Source organism: Haemaphysalis longicornis, unplaced genomic scaffold, assembly GCF_048455015.1.
Source record: "Haemaphysalis longicornis isolate Haplotype H1 unplaced genomic scaffold, Haemaphysalis longicornis Haplotype H1 scaffold_1, whole genome shotgun sequence".
In the NCBI taxonomy this organism is placed as follows: domain Eukaryota; kingdom Metazoa; phylum Arthropoda; class Arachnida; order Ixodida; family Ixodidae; genus Haemaphysalis; species Haemaphysalis longicornis.
The window spans coordinates 301,587,424-301,612,286 of NW_027526203.1; the positions used below are offsets into that span (position 1 = coordinate 301,587,424).

Sequence of the window (24,863 nt, forward strand, 5' to 3'; positions counted from 1 at the left end):
AAATCAACACTACGGTAAATATAATATAAAATAAATGCCAGACTATGGCAACATGGCACAGCAGTCAAATAAAAACTTGGTGAACATTGTCATGAATATAGTTAGTTCCCCAACATTCTTAAAAATTCTTTTCAATACAGAGAAGGCCCTTTGACCTGTTGCAACTCCACCAGAAAGTCAAAAGAAGTGCTCACTAGCCATGCCAGTGGCTGGTATGAATGACCAGACGTCTCATTGCAAGTACAGCCAACAGGCAGTGACTCTTGGTTGCTCGTGCCAATACTGGCAACACACCTTTTTTTGGCTTTTAAAGTTTACGCGCAAACAGCATTTTACTTTCAATGCACTAGCTGGCTCATGCTTGGTTTTTGCATGGGCTATGCAAGGCTTGTCTGCATAGCTGCAGTGTTGTGCTAAAAGTCCAACCCAAGGGTTCATGGAAAGGGCCCATGCGTTGAAGCTGGAAAAATGCCCATGTCATGTGGTGGACACAACTTTTATTTCCTTATAAGAATTTGCAAATTCTTAGTTTTTGTAACATTTGAACACTTCAAGCCATAAAACTGCACTGCAAATTGAATAGAAAACACTATTTGTTTTTAAGTGTTATGATGTTTGCACACTTAAAATTGAAGCCCTTAAACCACGTGATCCGTTTTGTACCATAATTTCGAGAAGAGGGACTTCAAGAGACTGAATCTGGCTGCCTGCAGGAGCACCTTTCTTCAATAAGTTTGTTGATCCTTTTCGAGTTGTGATCGAGATGCACTTGTAACGTTATTAAACCACGAAAATCCTGGTGATTTTTTTAGCTTAAAGGGACCATACAGACAAAACACAAGTTTGGTTCATTTGAAAGGCTGCCTTGTTAGAATCATACTACGATACTTTTAACGTGAACTTAACTCAAACAATAATTAGGAAAAAAAAGGGAATGGCCAGGCGACACACCAGCTCATTTCCTGATATGACGTCATATGCACAGCCGTGCGATTGGCTGAGGCCGGCAAATGCAAGTTAGGTAGGGCTTATAAGCTTGCAGAATGAGCTATTTTTGCTTATATGTAATGCTTATTTATTTTATAGCAGTAAGAATGGTGGGGTATACAATGAAAGTTATGAAGGTGCGCGAAAACATACAAGTACCAGAGCGTACTGATTGATTGATTGTAGGGTTTAACGCACCGACGCAACGCAGGCGATGAGGCACGCCGTAGTGGAGGGCTCCGGATTAATTTCTGACCACCTGGGGATCTTTAACGTGCACCGAAATCTCGTACACATGGGTGTTTTTGCTTTTCGCCTCCATCAGAAAAGCAGCCGCGGCGGCCGGGAATCGAACCCGCGACCTCGTGCTCAGCAGCACAACGCCTTAGCCACTGAGCCACCGCGGCGGGTACCAGAGCATACTGCTGTTGGTACTGCGCGCACTATGCTCGTTCTAGCTGCACAGCAGTTCGGTGCTCACATGACACTGGCCAATTGGCGTAAGCGACATTGTCTTATGTGACTCAGTTTGTCGAGCATACCCCATATTTCATGAAATGACTACTTTCTACGATAATAAAAACAAGCCAGGTGCAAATACGGTCAGAAACAAAGTGAAGGTGCAGTATGATTGCGCCATCTAGGAAAACTGACGGTAAACAAGGCTCCGCAGTCCACTGCAGAGCCTAACAGTGCACTAATATTCGCTTGAAGACCTGTCCTTGTTACGTCATTGCCAATGTCATGAAACACACCATTTGGCGGGAGAATCTTAACTTAAATTGATTAATTTCTGAGTGAGTGAAGCATTGTTTGCTGCCATACAAGTGCCGGGGAAACTATAAAACACCAAATCTTTCAAATAGAACAAACTTGTATTTTGAGTGCATGGCTCCTTTGCAGGTGTGTATCCCTGGGGGGAAAGGGCCTATGGGACTTCAGCCTCCCCAGAGTTTACAAAAATTTGAACGTAGGTCTGTCCCTGCTTCTCTATTTCGATTAATTACAGTGGCAGAGAGCAGAAGTGAGAGCAAAAGTTCTGAAACTTACCAGTAAATATATACACACATGCATACATGCACATAGAAAAGAAAGCCAGCAGTCTAGAACACCAAATAAAGCTTGTTGACCAATTTTGTTTACATTAAGTTTAGTACACATTTAATATCCGTTTAAAGTGAAAAAAATGCACAGTCGGAGTTGGGACTGAACCCAAGCCTTCTGGTTACGCCTCGAATTCCCTGCCTCCCACAAAAGAGGGCAAAAAAAAGGTTTCAGGCATGGAGACACAACCTTGCAGCAACTGTTTACACTCTGTCGGGAGAGGGTATTCAGAAAACTTCATTGGGAAATAAGGGGATTATGTACGGAATACCTGAGTGACATGATGGAGGTGACGTGTTATTGAGACAGTCCCACAAAATTTTGCACAGATTGCTTCAACATCAGCACTCCAAAATCTTAGCGGCGGGGTTAAAAATAAACAATAAAATTGAAGATATGTTGAACAGACATACAGTGAGGTGCCCCTTCAAGATAGGTAATGCAATACTAAACAAGTGGATGATGATAACTATCTTAGGAAAAATGTCAGTAATGACCCAAATCATAGAAGGAAATTAGGCACAGAATTAATACTGGCTAGGCTGCTTTCGGTAAGCATTCCAAAATTTTTGGTAGAAAGCTGCCTTTGTCACTGAAACATCTCTAGGGTTTGTACAGGCCCCAAAAGAAAATATTCAAGGGTTTTCAAGGACTTTCAAGGACGACATTACATGTGGTCCTTCAGAGTCCTTGAAAACCCACATTACAAAAACCTTGTAATGTGGTCCTTGAAGGACCAGTTTACAAGGATTACATGTAATGTGGGCCATGAAATAATCTCAACACAATACAAAAGTTTGCTTTGTATTTTTCAACACAATGCAAAAGTTGCTTGTTGTGCAATAGCTAAGAACATTAGCACACAAAATTTAGGTCAGTACTAACGAGTTCGTGAAAGCTCCCCCAGCTTTATTTTTATTTCTTGGTTGCTGTTTAAAGGGTTTTTTTTTTTCTTGCTGCTTTTCGCAGGCTATTTGATTTCAATCGTAAGGATTTCAAGCGTGCGCAATGTTGCCTGAATCTCTTACTTTGTCAGCGCAGGTATCAGCTGAAAATATTAAATCGGCAACTGTTGCTCCAAGCTCTGCCTTTATTTTTCTCATGTTGCCAGTCTCCTCCTCGACGATAAGTCTTTTCAACTGCCTTGCTCCTGCAAGCTGCTCTTTTTCTGAGGTTTCAGATTTTGGAATACAGTAAAACTCCGTTACAAGAGACACTGTTACAAGAGACACTTGGTTATAAGAGACATTTGAATGAAAGCGGTTTGGTTCGCTTTCTCATGTTCCCCATGTTAGCTACATTGCATACAAGAGACCTTGGTTAGAAGAGACACGTTTCTTGGGTCCCTTGAGTGTTGCTTGTAACGAGGTTTTACTGTATCTACTTCCTTCAATGTAAGTAATCATTTGAAGACCCATCAAACAATGACATAACAGTCACACTTCTCTATCCCTCACTGCGCCGATGAAAGAAAAATAAAAAGTGGCCAAAGAACATCATGCTGCGTTAGTGCACTGTTTCTCTCCACGACAGAAGGCCTTTGCCACCTTGCTATCTGGGAACATTTTAGTGAAGAGGTCATTTGCATGCAATTAGAAACTTAAGTAGGGGCAAGGCATTGCCTCCTTTAACGCCCACAAAATCTGTCACCAATTCATGCACCTTCCACGTAATGACTGTACTGGGACGGACGGCATGGATGTATCGAGTACTCGTGCACGGCACCAGGTACTTTTAAGGGCCTACTACCTCCTGTCTTCACGTGTCATGGCTTCTTATCGCCGACTCTCCCACTCACAAAATGTCAAACATATTCCTGCAAGGCGTGCATTTTAAGCGATTTGCGTTCGTTTGATGTGGCGAAACCCTGAATTTGTACTGCTGTTTGCTCCATGCAAAGAGCCGTGCAAACATTGTAACTTCCTGTAAAAGACAAAGTTATTGTTTATCACCGCAAAACTCAAGGGGTTTCAAGGACCGTTAAAAAATTCCAGGACTCTCAAGGCCTTGAAACTGGCCCTTCTAAATTCAAGGGTTTTCAAGGCTTTACAGGACCTGTGAACTCTGATCTCGTATACAACCACTGTGCACTTCCCATGATGACACGTGGGGCAGAAACTTGGTCTCACTAAGTGTCTTGAAAGCAAACTTATTTCGACCAAACGAGCCGTAAAACGAAAAATGCTAGGTGAAATGCTCAGAGACAAGAAAGCAGCAGCCTGATTTCAGGATTAAATGCAAGTTGAAGATATTCTAGTTCAGGTTAAGTGAAAGAAATGAGGTTGGGAAGGTCATGTAATGTAGATGAAGGACAACAGGTGGGCCGTTCATTAATGGAATGGTGGCCAACGGATGGTAAAGAAAACGGGGAAAGACAAAGAAGTCGATGGAGGGATGAATTAAGAAAATTTGGGGAAAAGGAAGGGCCCGGCAAACTTGCGAAAATTTGCCGGGCCTGAAAATTTGTGGCTGAAAATTTTTGGAGGGGACCTTCATCCTGCAGTGGACCCATGCTGCTGCTGATGATGGGTGACTGTGCTGTCCACCACCTTCTGGGGTATGTACATCAATATAACTGTATGAGGGTGGTATTTAGTACTGTGGCTGAATCTTGCACTGAAGTGTCTACAGCCAAGCAGTCGACTGGCAGGAAGCCCTCTTTTGCCACCTTGGGCACCAAGGCTTCCAGAACTGCGGCCCTTGAATGTATGACCTTAATGTGATTAGGAATGAGGGGCTCATTGAATATGAAAAGGGAAGCCATCTGTCCAGAATGCCGAGGAAAGCATAGGGGACTAGTGGAACTGGTTTTTTTTATTGATGTTTAGTTAGGAAAGAAAGTAAGAAAAACATGCACCAAGAGTGGAGTTTGTTCCGCACAGTGCCTGCTGGCTAATAATTCTAGCCGTTCGTGGATTGCCAACCTAAGTGTATAGACGCTGTGCCCGACACAGTCTATTGAAAATTTCTGCAGCCGTATGGTAAATAAGAGTTTGAACCACAAGCAAACTCGTGGGATGTGGGTACTCTGTGTTCAACTAGTTACTTATTTGGCAGAAAAGATGTCTTAAAGATCACACTGCATTGGCCAGTACTGTCTTACAATATCAACCACACTACATTTCCCAGCAATACACTGACTGCGTGTGTGAATGGTGCCCTCAGTACCATTACGCCAGGGTCAGGGTTCAGTAGCACTACCTGAAAGAACATGCAAATATTCCCAAGTCCTCATTCACATTTCACATATTCCAGCAGTTTTCGAGCTTTTTCAAATGTTTTATTTTTTTTAATTTCAAATGGGCTCCCTTTCTTCCGGGCCACTTCTTTAACACTTGCTTCACTGCCAAATGGTTCTACCACTGACATCCAAAAATGATCATCATGGGGCGATTTTGCAACAGTGGAGTAGGAGGCATAACAGTTGGCTCCTGAATGGCCTTCTTTTATTTTAGTTTCAAATTGCCACTTTTAATGCCATAAATGTAATTACTGCATGAGCAGACAGAAACAGCCATGAGAGACATTACATCCTGCTTTAACGAAACTACCTGCCCTTATTCTCAAGAGACTTTGACCTGCAGTTATAACAGATTCGTAACAGTTAGGCTGTACATTTCAGAGCTTGCTTGCATATTTTTTTATATATTTTTTATATTTTTAACATTTCTTATTACTGGCTATGACTATGTTTAAAATGCTGGTCACTTCATGCAACTGTGTCGACATTAATACTACAGCATTCACCACGAATCACAAGTAGGCATTTGCTTTTATTTCAGCCACTAGCAAAAATACAGGCTACGTGCAGACGACACACTGATCACTTCATTGCAAGCCTACTTCACAATAATACGACAAAAGTACACTGCATGTCCCTTTTTTTTTGTACAGCCAGCCCAATTTTGTAACGTGCAAACGGTGTTCCCGCGGAGCAGACTCAAGTCCTGGAACTGGAGGCTACTTAAAGAAGGGGCAAAATGAAACTTGACGTACACATACAACTGTAAACTGGAGAATAACTAACATTACATTTCTCAATATACGTACCATTTATAAAGGCAAAATTTAGTTCACATGCAGAGTCTACAAGTTCACTTCAAGATAAGCATGGTAACAAAGCAGAAGCTCGAACATTTTTGCTTGTTGTGCAGAACTTTCTTTCCCTTCCTTTGCACATAGGTAACCTCTTGTGCTTGCGCTTCCAAAATCTTGAAGTGATTTTTACACATCAATTTGGTTGAAATGTTCATTATCAACACATGTCCCAAACATAAAAACTGCAGTGATTCAGAAAGCTCTTAATTGTACTTCAACAGTTTCTCTACACACCTGCCCCCTAAGAAGAATCCTTACTTTGAACTTGAATCTTGACGAATTTTCAGCAGTCACAATCTATACGTCTCGCAGTGAAAGCTTCAATCAATAAATGACCTTTTTTTATTTTGTACATGTCACTGTAACTCCCTATTGGCGTATCACTAAATATGCCTACATAAGAAAAAAACTACTCAATAAGAATCACTGCACGCATCAACTGAGAACATGCAGTAAACACAACACACCATTCTTTCGCTTTCTCTAGCAAATGGTAACGATATGTAGGCTTCGCCAGATGTGCCAGCCAACAATATTTCCATGTCACTTCGATCACTGGCTTCATCTGCACCATATTAATTTAATTGTTATTTGGCCCCAAATTTGATGCTTATTTTTGTGTATCCCCCTACTCTAATTCAGCTTAGTACTTCCAAACTTTGCTATACAAAAATATTTGCATACATGTGCGACATATGTCCTTGCAACATGAAGGCAACAAGCATCTGGAATGCTATCTTACGTATGTGTCTCAACCAGGACTTGTATGTTTACATGGCATGTTTTTATATAGTGCCCAATTTAAAATGTAACACAGCTCCACCCACACATTTATGTTTTGTTCAGACACCCCTACTCTTACAAGTGAGCTTGACAAGGTTGTTTCCTACAGATGGTAATGTTTTTCTTTTTGAAAACTTTCACTTTTTTTTTTTTTCGAAACAGCAACAAAAAATGGTGTTTCGAAAAAGCCACGTATACAATGATATTATCCAGAATTGTACAGGCAAGATGTCCCAACACTACCAAATACACTTCCACACATTTGCAGAGCATTTTCTGAAAGGTGTTTAGCAGCCGAACAGACTTTTTATGGAAAAGAGTATTTTAGATGGTGAATTTTAAGGCGCAAGGAAATGCAGCTGCGCGGTGATGTTTTGCCGTTATCTCTTCAATATAGGAGTGATCTGGTAACGAAGGTGTGTTGGATACTCAACCATTGCATTGAAAATAGAGTTGGATTTGAGTATGCTTCTAGAAACGAGGATGCGACTGATCATGTTTGAAGAAATCTATTTGGAGAGCACGCAAAACTTAAGTCTAAGAATTGTTGTGAAAATTGTGGAAACAATTGCAAACTACCCCCATCTCCAGATTTCTTCATTCAAAATTGTGCCTCTCGTCACTGAGCATGAGCTTCTACGTTGAGAAGGAATGCTCTACGGCAACAGATATTATGGGAACACGGTTACACTTGGGAACATTCAATGACTTCACCGACAGTCGGATCCTAGAGTGCTCACCAGCAAGGTCTTCTGAAGCTTCTTTAAGGACAGAAAACCCCTCGCTCTTGTCCAAAACCGATTATAACTTTGCACGTGCCTTTTCGGCAACTGGTCCTTCAGTAACAGCGGCGATTCTTTGCTGTGCATGGAGAATTAGCGCAATGTTCATAATAGGAGTTTCTCCCGAACTTTCTAGTTTCAAAAGTTGCGCGTAAATCGCATTTTCCTTTCTTCTTTTGCTCTTCGCCTCCTTTCCCCTGATGGCTCTCAGCAGTTTCCCGTTCAGCTGCTGCTCGTGCCATGTCAGCACGACGGCATATGCTGGCTGGCGCATCCCATTTCTCTGATGCTAGCAGTTGTTTTTGGGAGTTGGTTGAACTAGAGGACTAGGCTGAACACCACGGCGTTCAGAAGAGCCAATGTTGCCTGGTAACATGAATAACGACCTCAAACTGCACTCAAAAGCAACACGTGAGGTTTAACAGTGTTCTTATAGGCGCTGCTTTTGAAAATAGGCATTTAGGCAAAAACATCAAAATACGCATTTATAGGCACTATAAAATACTATAAAAGCCCTTCTTAACCTCCAACTCATTCTCATATACCAAAGCGGTAGGAGCGCAAGGAACAAAATAGGCATTTGCCTAAAATCCGGCCTCTATTTATGATCATTGTTTTTTAACAGCAAGTTAGGTGAAAATATTGGCTTGTAATACACTAAAATCCTTCGATGCCTTGAAAAAATACTACTGCTGTAGTGCTCACCACAGTGTTAACCAAATTTGCAACAGAAGTGTCCCAAGAAAGTATCGCCATTAAACTTGGTGCTAAAAGGGGGGAAGAGGAAGAGTGGAGAGTAATTGATTCCGCAGAACATGAATGCAAACCAGTAAACAATTTAGGCAGGGTTTCCTTTTTCATGCATTTGAGGCAGCAAGTGCACGTATGCACACTCCCATCACATTTAAGCAAGCACACTTGTTTTGTACTACGGTAATCCACAGCTAGCTGCTACAGTTGAGCCACAAAAACATCGTGTACAGGTTACTTCTAAGGTGGAGTTTTATAAGGTTGTTTGTGTGAGACGCTGCCAGATAACATAACGCATAATATAAAGGAAAATGTAAAGCCGTAGACGCTGCTGTAGCACCCTCTTCAGCTCTGTATTTGATGTGTTCAACCGCTTACTAATGCATCGCTGGAAAAGGGGGTGCCATTTTCTGAATTATGGCAAACTCTGATTGTGTAGATAAACATGTTCTAAAACAAACAAAACAAGCACAGCTCACAAAGCATTACAGTGCATTACACATATGTACACAAGCATTTACTTCAATCGTGATGGGCGGGGAAAAAAAAAAAAACACATGCAGAACAACTTGGCACAAGGTGCACAAAGGTAGGAGAAACGTAGCAGTCAAGTAGGTAATATAGCCCAAGTAGTAGTGACAGTAGTATATGTTAACAAGTTTTTCACCTTTTCTGGACTCGTAATGAATAAGAATAAACTTTACAAGATTATAGCGGAGTTACAACCTCAATGGCTCTGCAGCATGTCAAAGTGCAGCAGCGTGTCAAAGTGACCCCTACCAAGCCTTAAACATTATTGCTAGACGGCGCACACTTTTCTATGCATGCCACACTAAGCTTCAGACACGGATGCACGCAGTGCCAGTAAGGTGACGGTGCTTTGTGCAATGAACTACACCATACATTTTGTAAAATATACTTATACGACAAACTGCCGCTACACTAAGCTACATTACCTGTCCAGAAAAATATAGAACGTTTTCAACTCGGCTTTTCTTCCGCTAGCAACAGGTCTTCAATAAATAAATAGTATATGTAAGCAATAAATGCATATCAACATTCCACAGTTTATACACGCTATGTCTCAAGCCCTATATCGAAGGAAAGGTAGTGTTGCCAAGAGGAGTGCAAAAGCGATCTCTTACCGCATGCTATGCTCACCCAGTCAGCAAACCCTGACAAAATGCCCTTCTCAGCTCACCTACCTCGCCACTACACACATCTGTGACTAGACGCTAACCAGTTACTCGAGCTGCTGACAGGCCAGCAGTCGAAACTTGCCCTGAAACAGGACATCAGCAAGGAACACCAAAAGCCAAATAATACTTTGCAGGGTGCCGATACCCACATGGAGTCACCTTACGAATACTGCCCGAGGTGCGCGTTTCTTGAGCTCCTCCAGGCACTCGCGGGACCTGACGGCTGCTTCCCCGTTGTTTGTTCGGTTGGCCAACTTGAGCGCCTCCCGGCAGGCATCTTCGGCTTCTGCATAGCTCCGCCCTTCCTCCATGAGTATGCCGCCGAGGTTGCAGTAGAACACGGCCAGGTTGTTGGACTTGAGGTTGCGGCCACGCGCGATCGCTTCCCGAAGTAGCCTCAGTGCTCGCTCATAGTCGTGGAGCATGGACGCCACAGTGCCGACATCATTGAGCAGGGAGAGTGTCACCTCGTGCTCCAGGCCGTTCACCTTCTCGGAGACGGTGAGCGCGTCCTCGAAGCACTTCTGGGCCTCCAGGATTCTGCCCTGCTCCAGCTGGTGCCGCCCAAAGGCCTCTGTGCTCCGTGCCCACAGCACCACCGTGTCCCTCTCTACATCACTCAGCTCGGACAGCCGGTCCAGGTAGTCGGTCTTCTCCAGCTTTTTCTCCTGTGTGTCGATGCAGAAGCGGTAGCCCTGCTCGGCCTTCTTGGCGTCCTTGCGGTGGTCATAAATCTCGGCCAGCTTCAGCGACATTTCGACAATGGCATTATCATCGCGCGATGTTCCAGAGGCAATGGACCGCTGCATCACCTCCACAAAGAGCTTCTCAGCTTTGCTGTAGTCGCCCTTTTCAAAAGCCACGTTGGCCAGGATGTCAAAGATGTATGTCTCGGCCTGCACAACACACACACAAAACAAAAATTTCCGTCAGCGCAACCAAGTACTTCTTGAAATTCACCACAGTGACATGCCCACTAATCCTTTGTGGAATCCCTCGGCTGTCATACCGAGCAACTGCCAATAGTTTGTTCAATACACATATTTTAAAACTGCAATAAATGAAGAACAAAGGGGTCAAAAATAAGCACACTGAGTTTAATTAATTGAACCATTTTCTTTACACAGAAACGCCTGCATCTATGGAGTTTTTCTTTTGTGTGTATTGTGGTAAGACTGGAATTGTCTGTAATCACTGTTTCGATGAACCCAACTACGTATCCAGTCAAAATTACCACTGACACAAATTCAAGGAGTACTGAGCAATCAGAGCAGTAATGCATTCTTGTAATGCGGGAAACATTACTCCTCAAAAGTGGGCTACATGGAAACAAACACGCTAAGCTTACTTGTGGTATGGTATGCATAATGCAAAAATGGTAAATAAAAAGAATGACGAGAGTGCTTAGAGAGACAAAACAGCTGCAACTGTGGGGAAAAAACACATTAACAACACTCTGCAGCAGCTGTTGACAAAGCAAACTGGAAACAAATCAGCTTAACAAGCTCAAAAGCAACAAAATTTATCCTTTTAGAAATTAGGTGCTTGTCTTCCGCATGAAATTATATATTTATTTATTACCACGACACAGAGTTCCTGGTTTAAACTGATCAGATCAATAAATAGCCACCAATAAATTATGACACAACCAAGAATTGCTGCTGCTTTCCCTCAGGGCATTATTCTCTTTGGCTATTGAGAGGCTCACTTTAAGCACTCCTAAAAAAAAGGCAGTTGATCTTGCCTCAGACAGGTCACCAAGTGCACGATATGCAAATATGAATGTCCCGAGTGAGCAAGCAAAGACAAGCAAGTCTGCATCCATAGCATGTGGCATGCAGATTCTATTTATTTTCGGTAAGTCCCTAGCATGAGTATGTGCAATGTGTGCGTGTGTGGGTATGGGCAAATAGCTTTCCAGATATTTCTAGCAAGAATTTGGCCTTGCCATTCTTCACCAATGCTCTGCAATGCTACATGTCGTGTAGGCATCAGTGTTGCGAAGCTACCACTCTGGAACTGGAACGACTCTGAATTCATTCCACCTTTCCGTGACGCTGGGATGGAATGACATAGGAATGCCATTGTTAGACAAATGGAATGGGAATGGAATTAGGTACCTTTTGCCTGAAATGGAATGGACCGATTTTTATTTTTAGATGAGTTGTGTTGATCTTTAGCTGGGATCTACATTCAAGATGGCTCCTCAAGTAGCATCAACACAACGAAAAACGAAAGCGGCCAATTGCTGCCTTTAGTTTCTGGGTGGTTGACGTGAACACGTCAATGAAAGCAGTGAATGATTCCCAACGAATCCACCAAAAGAGGAGTTCTAGACGGGTAAGATGTTTTTGGCGACAAAACAGCAGCTCCGTGCAACTAGCATCGTACTGTGCAGCTCGATCGCCAGAGCCTACAGCAGCAAGCGCAACCATCCTTCCCCTCCATGCAGACTGCAAGCAATAATTTTAAATGACACCTGAAGGCCTCAGATATAAAAAAAAAAATGTAATGCACCAAATTAAAATGCAGAATTTAAAGCAATTGGAAGCCATTAGGACCTTGTTACACTGTCAAACTGCGGTGTGGTCATGTTATTCTAGAACGTTAACACAACTGTTCCACGACTGTATTTGTCATCCGTCTACACTCCCAACATTGCAGTTTAGTAGTTTGCTTTTCAACTTAACGCTTACAAGTTTCACTTCACGGACAGAATATGCGCTATCAGGTGTGAGGCAGGGACATATCACTGTTAGGCAGGTGGGGTATTTGCTCGGTTGGCACGCCGGGGAGCCTGTTTATGGCCGAGCATCGCTCAAGCACTGCACGGCTCAGGTGGCGAAAAACGCACCATACCTTTATGCATGACCGCTAAACGACACCACAAACGTTGGCACAAAGTTCTCACTGGTTGCAATGCGTTATGTGGCTGCGAATGGGGGTATGCGTAGTTATGTAGTTATGTGTCGGCCTGACATCCTTTTTGGTTGCGGATGCAGGTATGCACTGGCCTGGCATCCCCATCGGCTGGTACGCGAGATGCAGCTTAGCAAAGAAAGGTAATGATGTATGTATGTATAAATCTTTATTGGGCAACGGGTGGCCAGTCGCCTAAGAAAAGACACGATAACATTGACATACAACCAGCTGAACTGCTGACTCAGCAGGGGGGGGAGGACACGGATATGCTGCAACCTGATGTTAATTTTAGCATCATGCTTGAAGGTCTAATGTCCCTAATCGATACCCACAGCTTGACATGCAATGAATTTGACGTTGCTTGGCCCACCATTAAGCTGAACGATAAGGTTACCCAATGTTACGCCTGAACATAGGCCTAACACGGGCGACTGGCAAAAGCCCTTAGTCATAATAACAGATAGAAGAAGGAAAAGATGCAAGGGGAAAAGTTGAGATGATAAAAAGGTCAAAATATAGCCTGTTTGTTGTCTTGCGTGTTTCGCACCATCATACACTCAGCAGACAGAACTTAGCGACACTAAAGTCAGCGACATAACTAGGCGACATAACTCAGACAGAACTGATTCTCACACCATACGAGAAAGCTAAGGTGCCCCGGTAGTTTTTTATACGTCTTTCTCTTTTCATTTGTGTGAATACGCTTTTCCTTTTGTTACTTCAATGATTTCCAGTGGCACCCACGGTGACCGCTCCTATACTTTGCACGTCTGGTGTCAGGGGTTTCAATGTATCCCGAAGAGAACAAATCCTCCCCCTCAATCAGTGATAAAGTTATTGGTATTTAATTCTGCTTTCATCTGTAGCAGCGCAGAAAGTTAAGAGCCTTGAGTTTAACAATAAAATTCGTGTTTTATTATAAAAAATGCGAAATTTCCTGTTAAGTACAAAAATTCCCGTTTTAGTACAAAAAATGTGAAATTTTAATCATTGCGCCTCCTTATTCTGTCTTCACAGAGCGATGTGCTCCAGGGTCCCTCTTGATGCTCGCAGCGGGTCATGGCACTACATTGCTTATATTCACCGTGCAAGTGAGAAAAAAAAAAGCACACGAGCGAGACAGCGGGACTGAAATCACCCACCGAGTGCTCGCAGCAGAGACACGTGCAGAAAAATGAGCTAACTCGTGTCTGGGTAAAGACAACGGTCTTAAATAATGTCCTATATATTGACCAGGCAGTGTTACGTTAATGCCAGGACAATCAACAAGCAAAATGTGGTTAATGGGGAAGATGTGGTGACTTTTGCACGGTGAATGCAAACTACACTGTTTCGTGACGCTACCCTGCTGTCCCTCGCAATGGCCTGATAGCTTTTCTGCTCAGTTCTCTACAATGCGAGGATTACAAGTGCATGCTGATGTAGGCAAGGTACGGACGACATGCCTGTGAGTTAGTTACAGCAGTGTGATGGCACTGGTGTGATTATACGCGAACCGCATAGCCAGGTAACACGTGACAGGCTGTGCAAAAACAAAACAACCAAACAGCAATGTATTCTTCCTCTAGCGCCACGCAAGAGCAAGCCATTACAACACGGTGATCATGCAAATGCTATAATAGGAATTGGGAATACTGGACCTTTATGAATTAAAAAGGTGGTTGTTCTGCACGAGGTGTCACCAAGCTGCTAACATCCCTCTGCTTAGGCAACGTGAATGCCTATTCCTGCAGTACTGTAGGCGGCGTGTGATAAAGTCACTTCTATGTTCCATTCACCGGTAATTAGATTCAAGCACTGAGAGGTAGTTTCGAAGTTTCGACGTTGAGGAATTAAAGAAAGGGAATTGAACTTCTCGGCGATTCCAGGAGTGTGAAGGGACAAAATTTTGGCATTCCGAGGAATTGAAAGGAACGGAATTGCTGAAAGTTATAATTCCTCAGAATGGAAATGGAATGGAGTGAGTGTTGCTGCCCGTTCTGCAACACTGGTAGGTATGGAAGTACGGGTATGACTCACTGAGCAGAAAAGCCACTGCCAGCTTCAGCGGCAGCGAAATGGCTCCTAAAATGGCAAATGACGAGAAGAGAATAAAACTAAAGTAATTGAGTTGGAAAGAAAATTCGGTAAATTTTGGTCTTGACTGGAATCAAACGCATGGCCTCCGGAATGCGAGACAACCACGCTGTCCCAATGCCACAACAGCTCAGTGGCTCCAACTGACTAAGGTGGACCTAGTAACCACACTGTGGCCTTCGAATCAGAAAATGTCGATAGCTGATACACAGCTCAACGTACGATGAGTTTGATATTGCCTGGCATGTCGTTAGGCTCAACATTAAAGAAGTACTAACACCGAATTTGTACGTTCCCTTTTTATTACTTTTATTGATGCTTGATGCCCTGACAATCATGAAACAGTACTTTAAATACCTGAGCAATCAATAATTAATTTACCTGGGACGGCCTGAAAATCGTCAGTTTTGGTTTCCATCATTTCCAGCCTGGAGGGCGTGTATGACCGAGCCACACCATAACCCCACTGTTTTCTGCGGACGTCAAATCACTGCGGAGGCCGGTGGAGGCGTTGTTTCAACTGCCCCACCACCGGGGCTGAGCGGCTGAGCAGACTGAAGGCGTTTAGGCTTACCATCACGGCAGATATTTGACGACCACCTTCAATAAAAGTCCTGAAAAGTTCTACAGCAATTCTAAGCTATATTACCGGCTCCTTTCCTGCATGTGGAACCTTATTTTTCGCAAGAGTGTCTTTTTGGGGAACAGTTTTGCCTGCAGCTCTGGCTTTGTGCATCTGTTCGTGAACACGCCAGCGCTTAGTCGCATCTGATCGGTCTATGCATGTGAAGTGACATCACAAGTTTCTGCCAAATGCCGGAGACACTTGGCTACGTCACCTTCTTTTCCCTACCACAAATTAATGCCACTCTGACATCCATTTCCTGCACGTTGCTCCACGCGCTGTTCCATCGCCACAATAAATGAGACCAAATCAAAGTATGTTCAACACGTTGCAGGCCGTCCGTATTTCAGCCAGGATATTCTGTTGAGTAAAGGAAGCAAACTGTGTAATATTAACCCCAAAAATTGGTGTGAGTACCCCTTTAAGGTAACTAGATGTTCAGGCTAAATATAAGCGTAATAGTATACCCACTCAAGGGATCGGCTGACGACGATGAGAGCCGACATCAGAAGCTCAAAGCTGACTCACCAATCCCCATTTGTCAGTGACATCAACATACCCACCCACAATTTTCAAATACCCATGCAAAAGAATTGGCCGGTTAGTATGACAGCTAGTCAGAAGTGCACCACCAATATACCAATGTTCCTTACACTGCTACAGCAACATAACCAACCAAAAATTATCACATGTCCACTCAGTGGGATTGGACGATGAAAGCTGTCTACAGAGGCTCAAGGACGATTCACCAATTCCCGTACCACGAATGACACCGCAAACGTCTTCACGAGCGTCTCTGCTGCTTCAGCTGACTCGTTTACATGATATCACCTCGATAATTCGAGAAACATTTCCCAATCTCTATATTTTCATTATTACTTAACAAAGTACGAAGCCCGATACAGAACATTAGAAATACCAGTCCCAGTCTTGATAACATTTCTCAATGGTACATTAAAAAAATATTTATGTAACGGATACTTTTGTGCACATGGTTAATTTAATCTTTCACCCTTTGCAGTCCGGACCTTTTACCCAATTTCCGGCCATTCCGGTCTGCAGCTATTTTGCCAGTTTCAAACGCCGCGATAAGAACCATGAACTGAGGAAGAAACGCTCAAAGCATATTTATTTTTTATTTTTTATTGTGCTTGCAACTCCTTTACCAATATGTGAGCAGCGTGTGAGACCATTCGAAGCATTCTCCTGGGTGCAGGCCAGAGTTTTTACTGCAGCTTTTGCAGAACAACAGTTTCCCTCCTGCCTCCTTTTCTTTTTCTGTCGCTACAAACAGCCCAGTCCTTGTTGCTCCAGCCTGGGAGCTTGTAGATAAAATGCCTTGTTCCATCTAGTTTTTACTCGCACTCCAATTGTGCAGCTAGGCCCAGATTTTTGGCTCGAGCCCTCAGATCACCCACCAGCTGTTCGACGAGTCTGCGGCGGTACTGCAGATTTCGTTGCTCTTTTTCACCATGATTCTACAGCTGTGTGTGCCTCTAAATAAAACTATGCACAATGAAAACCACTAGAAGCCAGAAAAGAATCTTTTGCCACCATTTCATTGTCTTTCGACAAAATGTGTAGCTCACAGAGTAATGATCCACACGATGCTGTCTCCACCAACGTCGTGGTCTTCGTCACTCGCTTCTGTCGAATTACTGTCATCAATAACTGATGGAGGCATGCAGTTGTCTTTCTCACTGAAGTCATCATCACTATCGCTAAGTGCACCCCCGTAAAACGCACGTGATGAGTAAGCGGCCATGCTTCTCAGCGAATAGCGGGCACGTGAAAATGATCTGTAGTCCAGAAAGACCGTTCTGAACATTCTGCTGCATCCTAGTGCAAAAAAAAGAAAACTTCATCAAACAAAGTTCACTTATCCTTCAAGAGATGGCGCATCATATACACAAAGGATGCGGGCACATTGCAGTGAGAAAAACTGCGAAATTTAACCATGTCGGGCATAGCCCGACAACTGACCGCTACGGCCATCTTGCGTTGTCAGGCATGCCCCGACAACGGATTGCAAAGGGTCAAGATGGCTGTCTTTCCAAAAACGTCAAAAGAGAGTAAAAGTGTTTCTATATTTGAACAGGGCACTAAAACCATAACTAACTAGTACAGACTCATTTCGATTCCGTCATTTTCTATAAAAGACTCCTTTCAATTCTGTAGCTCTCTAGTGAATTTCTTAGTGAAAAATCTAACAAAACAGCACCATAAATTATTCTCTTCAGAAATTTAGCCTGCAAACATCAAGGCACTTGGTTTTTTACCTTATTATTCAACTAAATGTGTGTTAATTACACATGGTGATATGCCCTGCTAGGGTACTAGCCTTATTAGTGATACCCAACTTCCAGTTTCTTCTTGACTGTGGTCATTTTGGCTACTGCCTTTCATACGTCATCATAGAGCACTGCACGGGCCTCATTTTAAGGCCCCAGCCTAGCCTGAGCCCGCTTTGTGAAGCCCGAGCACAACCCAGGCCCATAAGACCGTGCCCGGGCTCGGCCCGGACCCGGGCATTCGTAAGTGAGCCTGGCCTGGGCCCGGCCCTGTTATCTCAAGCCCAGGCCCGTCCCGGGCCCGGTCATTTATTTTTGAGCCTAGGGAGGGCCCGCTGTGTGTGACCAGGCCCGGTCTTAGACGCTAAAGAAAATTTGTTTATTATATTTGGTCCAGTGTCTCCTTAGCGGCCAATCAGAGCGCGTTAGGAATTGAAACGCAAAAAATAAAGGTTTAAAAGTGCACGTAGTTTAGCTTACACTGTGTGCAGTTCACGCCACATCGGCGTAATAATATAGCTCGTAATCTTACACCAGAGACACCATCAGCTGTGATGATCAGACTCTTGGCAATTTCATGTGATTGTTTCGGCCACAAGTTGGTATTGGTAAAATTTTTTGCTCCCCATTTGAATCCACAAGTGTGTGCGTGCGCTGAAATATTTTACCTGCAGTGGTTGTTAAGCGGTGGTGTTTCTCTAGCACGCGAGTTTGATTCCTGGCCACGGCAGCCGCATTTGGATTGGTGCGACATCTAAAACACACGTGTACATAGGCATGGGTGCACAGCTCCAGGTTGTCTTAATTCCTTCCCCGCTAGGGCATTCCTTGCAACCGCACCTTTGGTCTGTAATACACCAAAATATAAAATCTTGATGCAGTACGTGAAATGTAATTAAAAAAAAAACAGTACAGTGAGTATCAGACCTAGCAAAACACGTTTTTAAAACAATGCGTACAACAAACATCAGAAGCGCGTAAAAATAAACTCAGAATGTTCATTTTTATGCTCTTTTCTACACTTCACGTCGGAACTATTAACGGCCGGGCCTATGAATTCAAGCCCGAGCCCAGCCCGGGCCCACGGCGTCGAGCTCGAGCCCGGCCTGGGCCCAAGGCGTCGAGCCCGAGCCCGGCCCGGGCCCGCCGATAATCGACTTCGGGCGGCCCGGCAAGGGCTTTCGGGCCGGCCCGGGCCTGTGCAGTGCTCTACATCACCATGCCCTTGGTACGACATTTTGCCTTGGTGGAGGAAGCAGGAAGTATAAAATTCGCCTCCTTAAACGCGCATTTCTCATTGATAACAGCAATGTTTTCTTGTTCTACAAAATTGTAGCGAGAGACGAAAAGCCCAACCTCTTGAACAAATCAAAGGTTGTGTGTTGCCTTTAAACTCTGAATTAAATTTGTGGATTGCTCACACAAAGCAGCTGCAATTTTATTTTAAATCTGCTGAAATATCAACTCCCCTGACATGCTGTACCAGTGTACACTGCTTTTTGGACACCCTGCCCACTTACCTGGTGATCTCCACGCTCCTGGGCCATCTTGAGAGCCAAGTGCAGCATAGACTCAGCCTTGTTGAAGTCCTGCCGCTGCAGGTTAAGGATACCAAGTTTAATGGTGCGGATGAGTGGGTCCTCCGGTTCGCGCTCCTGCAGTCCGAGCAGTGACAGCAATCCCGCCAGCATTGTGCTCTTGCAGCTACAGGAAGAGGCAAAGAGATCGTAAGGCACACAACCTACCTGGCTGCTATGACAAACCTTGGCGGCCAAAACAAATGCCTTGCCTTCTGCAAAGCATTCCGTTTTGGGTAACATAGGTGCATAAACAACCCCAAAACATTTTTTAATTTGATTTCTAAATAACCTTGTAAGTGCCGCCACTGAACTGCAAGAAAATACGACCATAAAACGAGACCTTTGTGAAAATTTTGCGCACAAATGAACGAATAGTTTGCTAAAAAAAGTCTTACAAGGGCTCATTTATTGTAGACTTCACTGTTAGGATATTTAAGTTATTTGACATGGCAGCCTACACTGGTCCCCACTGGTGGTTTTCAGAGCAGAAAACACCACCAGTAGTGCAGCTCCCAATTACTTGAAAATTTGGGAGACAGTAACGAACAAAACTCGGAGAGCATGGTGCAAGTGTTCATTTGGTAAAGTGCAATGGTAGAACAGTTACAGTGAGGGATGGAGACCAACAACATTCATTAGCCATGCAGCAGAGCGGAAAACCATCCCAACTATGAAAAGTGACACATGGTCTGCAAGCCTGCTCATGGACACTGTGGTTATAGGATGTGCAGTATCCCCAGCGATGCACGAAGGGGTATTCACGTGAATGTGAAACTCCATGCCCTCTTTCACCGTGCCACTTATCACATGACTGCCATCAAGCCTTCGTGCATAAAGATGAGGGGCAAGCGGCAGAAGCGCGGCAACTCCCTTCATGCATGAAGGCCACTCTTTGGGTGTGCTGCTGATGAATTTTATCAAGTGGCAGTGCTTGGCCATCAGATAACTTAGCACTTTGCAAGAAGCCACTAAATGCCTGCCAGAAAATTGGGCCCGGCGTGCTCACCGTATCTGTCATCAGCGGCACCTTACATATCTACGAGTAAGCCAGCAAAAGTCCTGCCTCTGTGCATAAACATAGGGTGCAAGCAGCAGAAGCGTGGACTACACCGGCCGTCAAGAGCACTGACGCAGGATTAAAGATGGTTTGTCCAAGCTGCACAAATGTTCCCTGCTTCAGCAGGGTTTCTACGCTGCTGGTGAAAGATTTATCTCACAGCTGGCAACTCTGCAGGTCACGCACTGCAGAATGGATGTTTTCCATGACCTTTATCTGAGTTGCCGCCGAAGACAAAAGTAGTGAGCATGTCAAGCACAACTTTCTGGCTTGCATTCGGTGGCTGCTACCAAAGCGCCAAGTCATCTGAAGGCCTATCACCGGCATTGGGAAACGTAATAAAATTCATCAACAGCGCACCTAAAGAGCAGCCTCCACTTATGAAAGGAGCCACCACGCTTCTGCCACCTTCCCATTATGTTTATGCACAAAGACGTGACAGGCAGTCATGTTCTAAGCTGTGGGGCTGGGAGGGGTTGGATTTTCGCCTCCGTGCAAATACCCCTTTAGCATTGCATCAAGACCGAATTTCCAGCCTGCTATACCGTATTTTTGCGATTCTAAGGACCCCCCAATTCTAGGCACCCTCCCCTACTTTCGGAAAAAATTGCGAAAAAACTTTACATGCAAATCTTAAGCACCCCTTTTTAATGAACCATCGCAACGCAGATTTAAGAAGCGTGGAAGCGAACCATTTAAGAAGCATGGAAGCGGACCAAGTTGACTTTGTGGCCAAGTCGTTTATGAAGTGTTCAATTTCAAACCACTTTGAAGGAACGGAAGACGACCTGCTGTGGGATAGTGGCAGAAGCGTCTCACGTGGTGCAACGGACTCGGTTTGTAGTGAGGGTGACTGAGTATCAGACGCAAGCGGTGGGTTCACTGTCTGCATTTTCTTTTTATAATTGCCAAATAAAACATTATTTCTTGTGCCCCTTTCATCAAGATACCACCACGAAAAATGGGGGGGGGGGGGGGGGGGGGGGAGGGATGTTAACTTACGTTTTTCGAATCTAAGCACCCTCCCTAATGTTTGGCATCGCGTGTGGAAAAAAAGGGGGTGCTTAGAATCAATTAAATACGGTATTTTATAACGGTGCACGTGGAAACATTCATATTTTTTCCTATCATCAACTCAGAGCTTGCACCTAACTTGAGCGTGCACCTAACTAACCTAGCTTGCACAAAAGCTGGCAATTTGAGCCTCGTTTTTCAAAACTTCAGCCTTCTACCAGAAAGCGCTGGGCTCGTGTTTTCAGAGTTTGTGACCCATTAGTGTAGTGGGGAGACTTCATCTAAATTTTCGAGGTAATTCACAATGTTCAGAAGCCAGTATATAGCAGTAGAAGAAACCGTAGCAAGCTCTGTGCACCTGCATGTCTGAAGTACAATAAAAAGATTTACGACAGTGACCACGCAAGCAAGCCCTACTAGGCATAGGCAGAGCAGTCTAAGTAGTACAGCACTCAATTTCGCTTGTGTGTTGTAAAGAGCTCGGGCTCTTCCAAAAGCAAACCACCCCCTGCTGCTGCTATCCGGTCATCTGTCGCAGCGGCACCTGATAACAAAGTAGCCAAGACTAGCACAACAAAATGGGCGCTTAAAAAAACACCGCACGGTTTTTGGCACACACACAGAAACGCTTCACTGATTATGTTAATTTGAATGTGTTCATGCAGAATAAAGGGAGATTGAACTGATCAGACAGCTGACACTTACACTAATGTAATTGATGAGGAACTTGTTCCCCACTCTCAGGGTAGTCCTTTTGAATCCCAACTGTAGTTAAAATTTCAAACTCTTGAAAACCGTATTTTTATATAGTCTGCCTAAGAGGACAGCAAGACAATATATCACAGCTGCAAAGCTGAAATACACCCCTGCAAGCTACAAGCGGCCATCAAAAATCTGCGATTTTGAAACTGAAATTGTTAAGAGTGCAGCCATTACGGCGAAGCTAAAATGACATTGCACCCGGCCAGCAGCTTGGGAGAAAGCTTGCGCGTAACCACTTCGCATGCGTGCACGGCAGCCCTCGGAGAAGAACGCCCAGCAGAACTCGACCTGTCCTCCAGCTATGTGGCTGGCCAGAATGTCACTTCCACTTCAAGGTTGTTCGCGCGATGCACCGGCAGGTGCAGCATCATCTGCTACGGAGCTATTTTAAATGCTTCTGACTGGTTAACAAGGCATTTCATGGGGTGACCAGTCATGTCCCAGTTGACTTTGTGCTACAGACTGCACGTTCAAAATAAATTTGGCCGAAATGAAATTTCGGGGCAGTTGGCCTTGAAGGATTCACACCTTTACTTACAACATGACCTTCCACCGACGCATGCTGGCGACACAGTTAAAGCGCGTCTTCAACAACTCAACATCATGGTGTTTCTTTGGCCACAACACAAAGCGGGCATAAATATAATAGAAAATGAGAACGAAGTTATGAAGTCAAGACTAAGGAAGATTGGTCTCCGCAACATATCTGGCAATCAGGTATAGGAAGCCACAAAGAATAGAATGATCTGTACAAACATTCCCTGCCCCGGTGCATTGCTGGAACTGTCCAGTACAACTGAGAACTCCAGCAGCATTACTGCCAAAGTTTGTCCTTTGCAGAAGCCCCGGGAGACACGAATAAATTGACTTTTATTTTGTAGTGCCAGCAAGCTGTTTCCTGCAACTTCAGCAGGTGCACAGAGAAAATCAAACACTGTTGGCTGGATCAAACTTCTGTGCATTTATTTATGCTAATGTATAGCTACTTGCTTATCTGGCTTTTCAATAGACACATGAAGTGGCAACTGAGATGAAAAAAAATAATAATAATAAGCAGAACCAAAGGCACCAGGTGGTTGTAGCACATGTTGCATTGCTACCCATGGCGGGTGGCAAAACGGCATTCCCACGTGCAAGCTGCACAGTCTCACCTGCTTCATGATTTGCCACCGTGATAAGGAACTGATGTACCATTCAGTCAACGCTCCCATGTTATTGTTAGATATGAGAGGGGGGAGGGGGGGTAGTACATTTAACAGATTAGACCCAGCTACAATTTGTACCACCTTTTAGAAAATAAAATGGGCACTCGACATTCCTTAATGAAATTTTAATATTAGTCCCCCTCCTCAAAACTTCGAGTACATTCAATGGTCTCTTTCTAAAGACTTTTCAAGGTTTCTAAGGTCTTTCCAAAGGTAATAAATTCAACATGCGCACTTCGAAAGAATTTTGGCTTTTGCTTTTACTGTTGTCAGTCCACTCACGTAACTGTTGTTTAAAAAGGCAAGTTCGCCGTGCAATGTCACGCTCGGAACGGATGTCAGGCGTCCCCTTAAATACTAGATCCAAACAATGTCACACTTGAAAATGATGTCACACGTGCAGCAACTTTGTTTTCACCTGTAAAAAGGACGTTTTGCAGACACATAACCAGCGTGGAATTATTTCGACCTAATAACCTTAATAAATTGCGCCGGTATTTTCGTATAAAAAACATTGCGGCACGAGTACGTGGGAACAGTTACACGACCGTCCATCAAGGTGAAGCAACGCCAACAAGAGCAAAAACAGCCGATACGCCATGAGGATAAAGCCACTAAGCTTAGCTTGCTTACTGGCTCTACCTGCAAAGATCAATGAAATGGATTCCCCGCATTCGCAGTAGCAGCAATTCCCTCGTGCGCAACGACAGCTTGACGTGCCAAGCAAGCATTATAATGCCATTGTTCAGGCATCTATCCGGCACAAGTGATAAAGTAAAACGCGGAGTATTTCTTAAATACTGCACAGTACGCATATCAGCGCAGCACCAGCCAACGACGCGCTCGTGGCTGTCGCTCAACCCGTAACCAGTGGAAGCAGCCCAGTCACCTTGGCAGCCGTTGGCAGAAACTCTGCGTGACTTGCGGTAACCCGGACGAACCAATTTGAGAAGTTGGCGAATTAGCTTGCTTGAAGATGTAATTAAACGGGCGACGAACTAGGCGAAAGAGGACCCGGTACGACGACGCCATCGACGCCATTGCGAGAAGATCGGTTCAAGGTTGCCTCCTTAGCGCTGACGCTTTTCTACGTTTTTACTAGAGTTTCGGTTTCACTCTTCAAGGAGCTACGCCAAGGAAATCAGTAAGCGTGCATTGAGAGCCATTACCGTGGATTGCTATTCTTCAGTTATGCGGTATTTACGTGCACTACACTCTGGCAGAAAAGATTACGCAACAGCTTTTTGGCGTCATACTACTGCCGCTGCCGTAGTTGCTTCAGACATGGAACACTGCGGCCGAAACCATCGATCGGGCGTACGATCGATCGGCGAACAGTACACGTGCTGTATTTTTAACTCTCAGCCATACGCATCACACATCACACAGGTTTATGAGCGCTCGCTTTTAACGCAACGATATCTCTTGCTATTCTGGAATCTAAGCTAGCACGAACACGCGGCATGGTCCTTCTCTTGGTTACGGCGTTACGGTAAGATGACAAGACCAAAACGGAGTCAGACATTCGGGCTGCTTAGTCGGCGTCGTAGGTAGCCTTATTCTGTGCTCGCGCCCTCCGTTTTTTTAGCGCCAGCTAAGCTTCAGTGCACAGAGGGGTGTTTTTCTTT

General features: G+C 44.3%; 1 protein-coding gene across 1 annotated transcript; it reads right to left on the reverse strand.

Annotated features, from left to right (window-relative positions):
- Nucleotides 1–5,844: 5,844 nt before the first annotated feature.
- Ttc19 (tetratricopeptide repeat domain 19) lies at nt 5,845–24,339 on the reverse strand. Its single transcript, XM_077680853.1, has 3 exons — nt 24,125–24,339; nt 19,138–19,321; nt 5,845–10,599 (listed from the first exon to the last, which is right to left on the reverse strand). Exons 1-3 carry the CDS (start codon nt 24,274–24,276, stop codon nt 9,859–9,861), a joined length of 1,077 nt encoding a protein of 358 aa, XP_077536979.1. The 5' UTR covers nt 24,277–24,339; the 3' UTR covers nt 5,845–9,858.
- Nucleotides 24,340–24,863: the final 524 nt, after the last annotated feature.

Coding starts and splice junctions, on each gene's coding strand:
- Ttc19 (XM_077680853.1), bottom strand. CDS start 24,276: ATGGCGTCGATGGCGTCGTCGTACCGGGTCCTCTTTCGCCTAGTTCGT. Junction 19,322..24,124: donor TTCTGCCAACGGCTGCCAAG/GTGACTGGGCTG, acceptor CTCTTCCTGTAG/CTGCAAGAGCACAATGCTGG. Junction 10,600..19,137: donor AGGAGCGTGGAGATCACCAG/GTAAGTGGGCAG, acceptor TGTGTTGTGCAG/GCCGAGACATACATCTTTGA.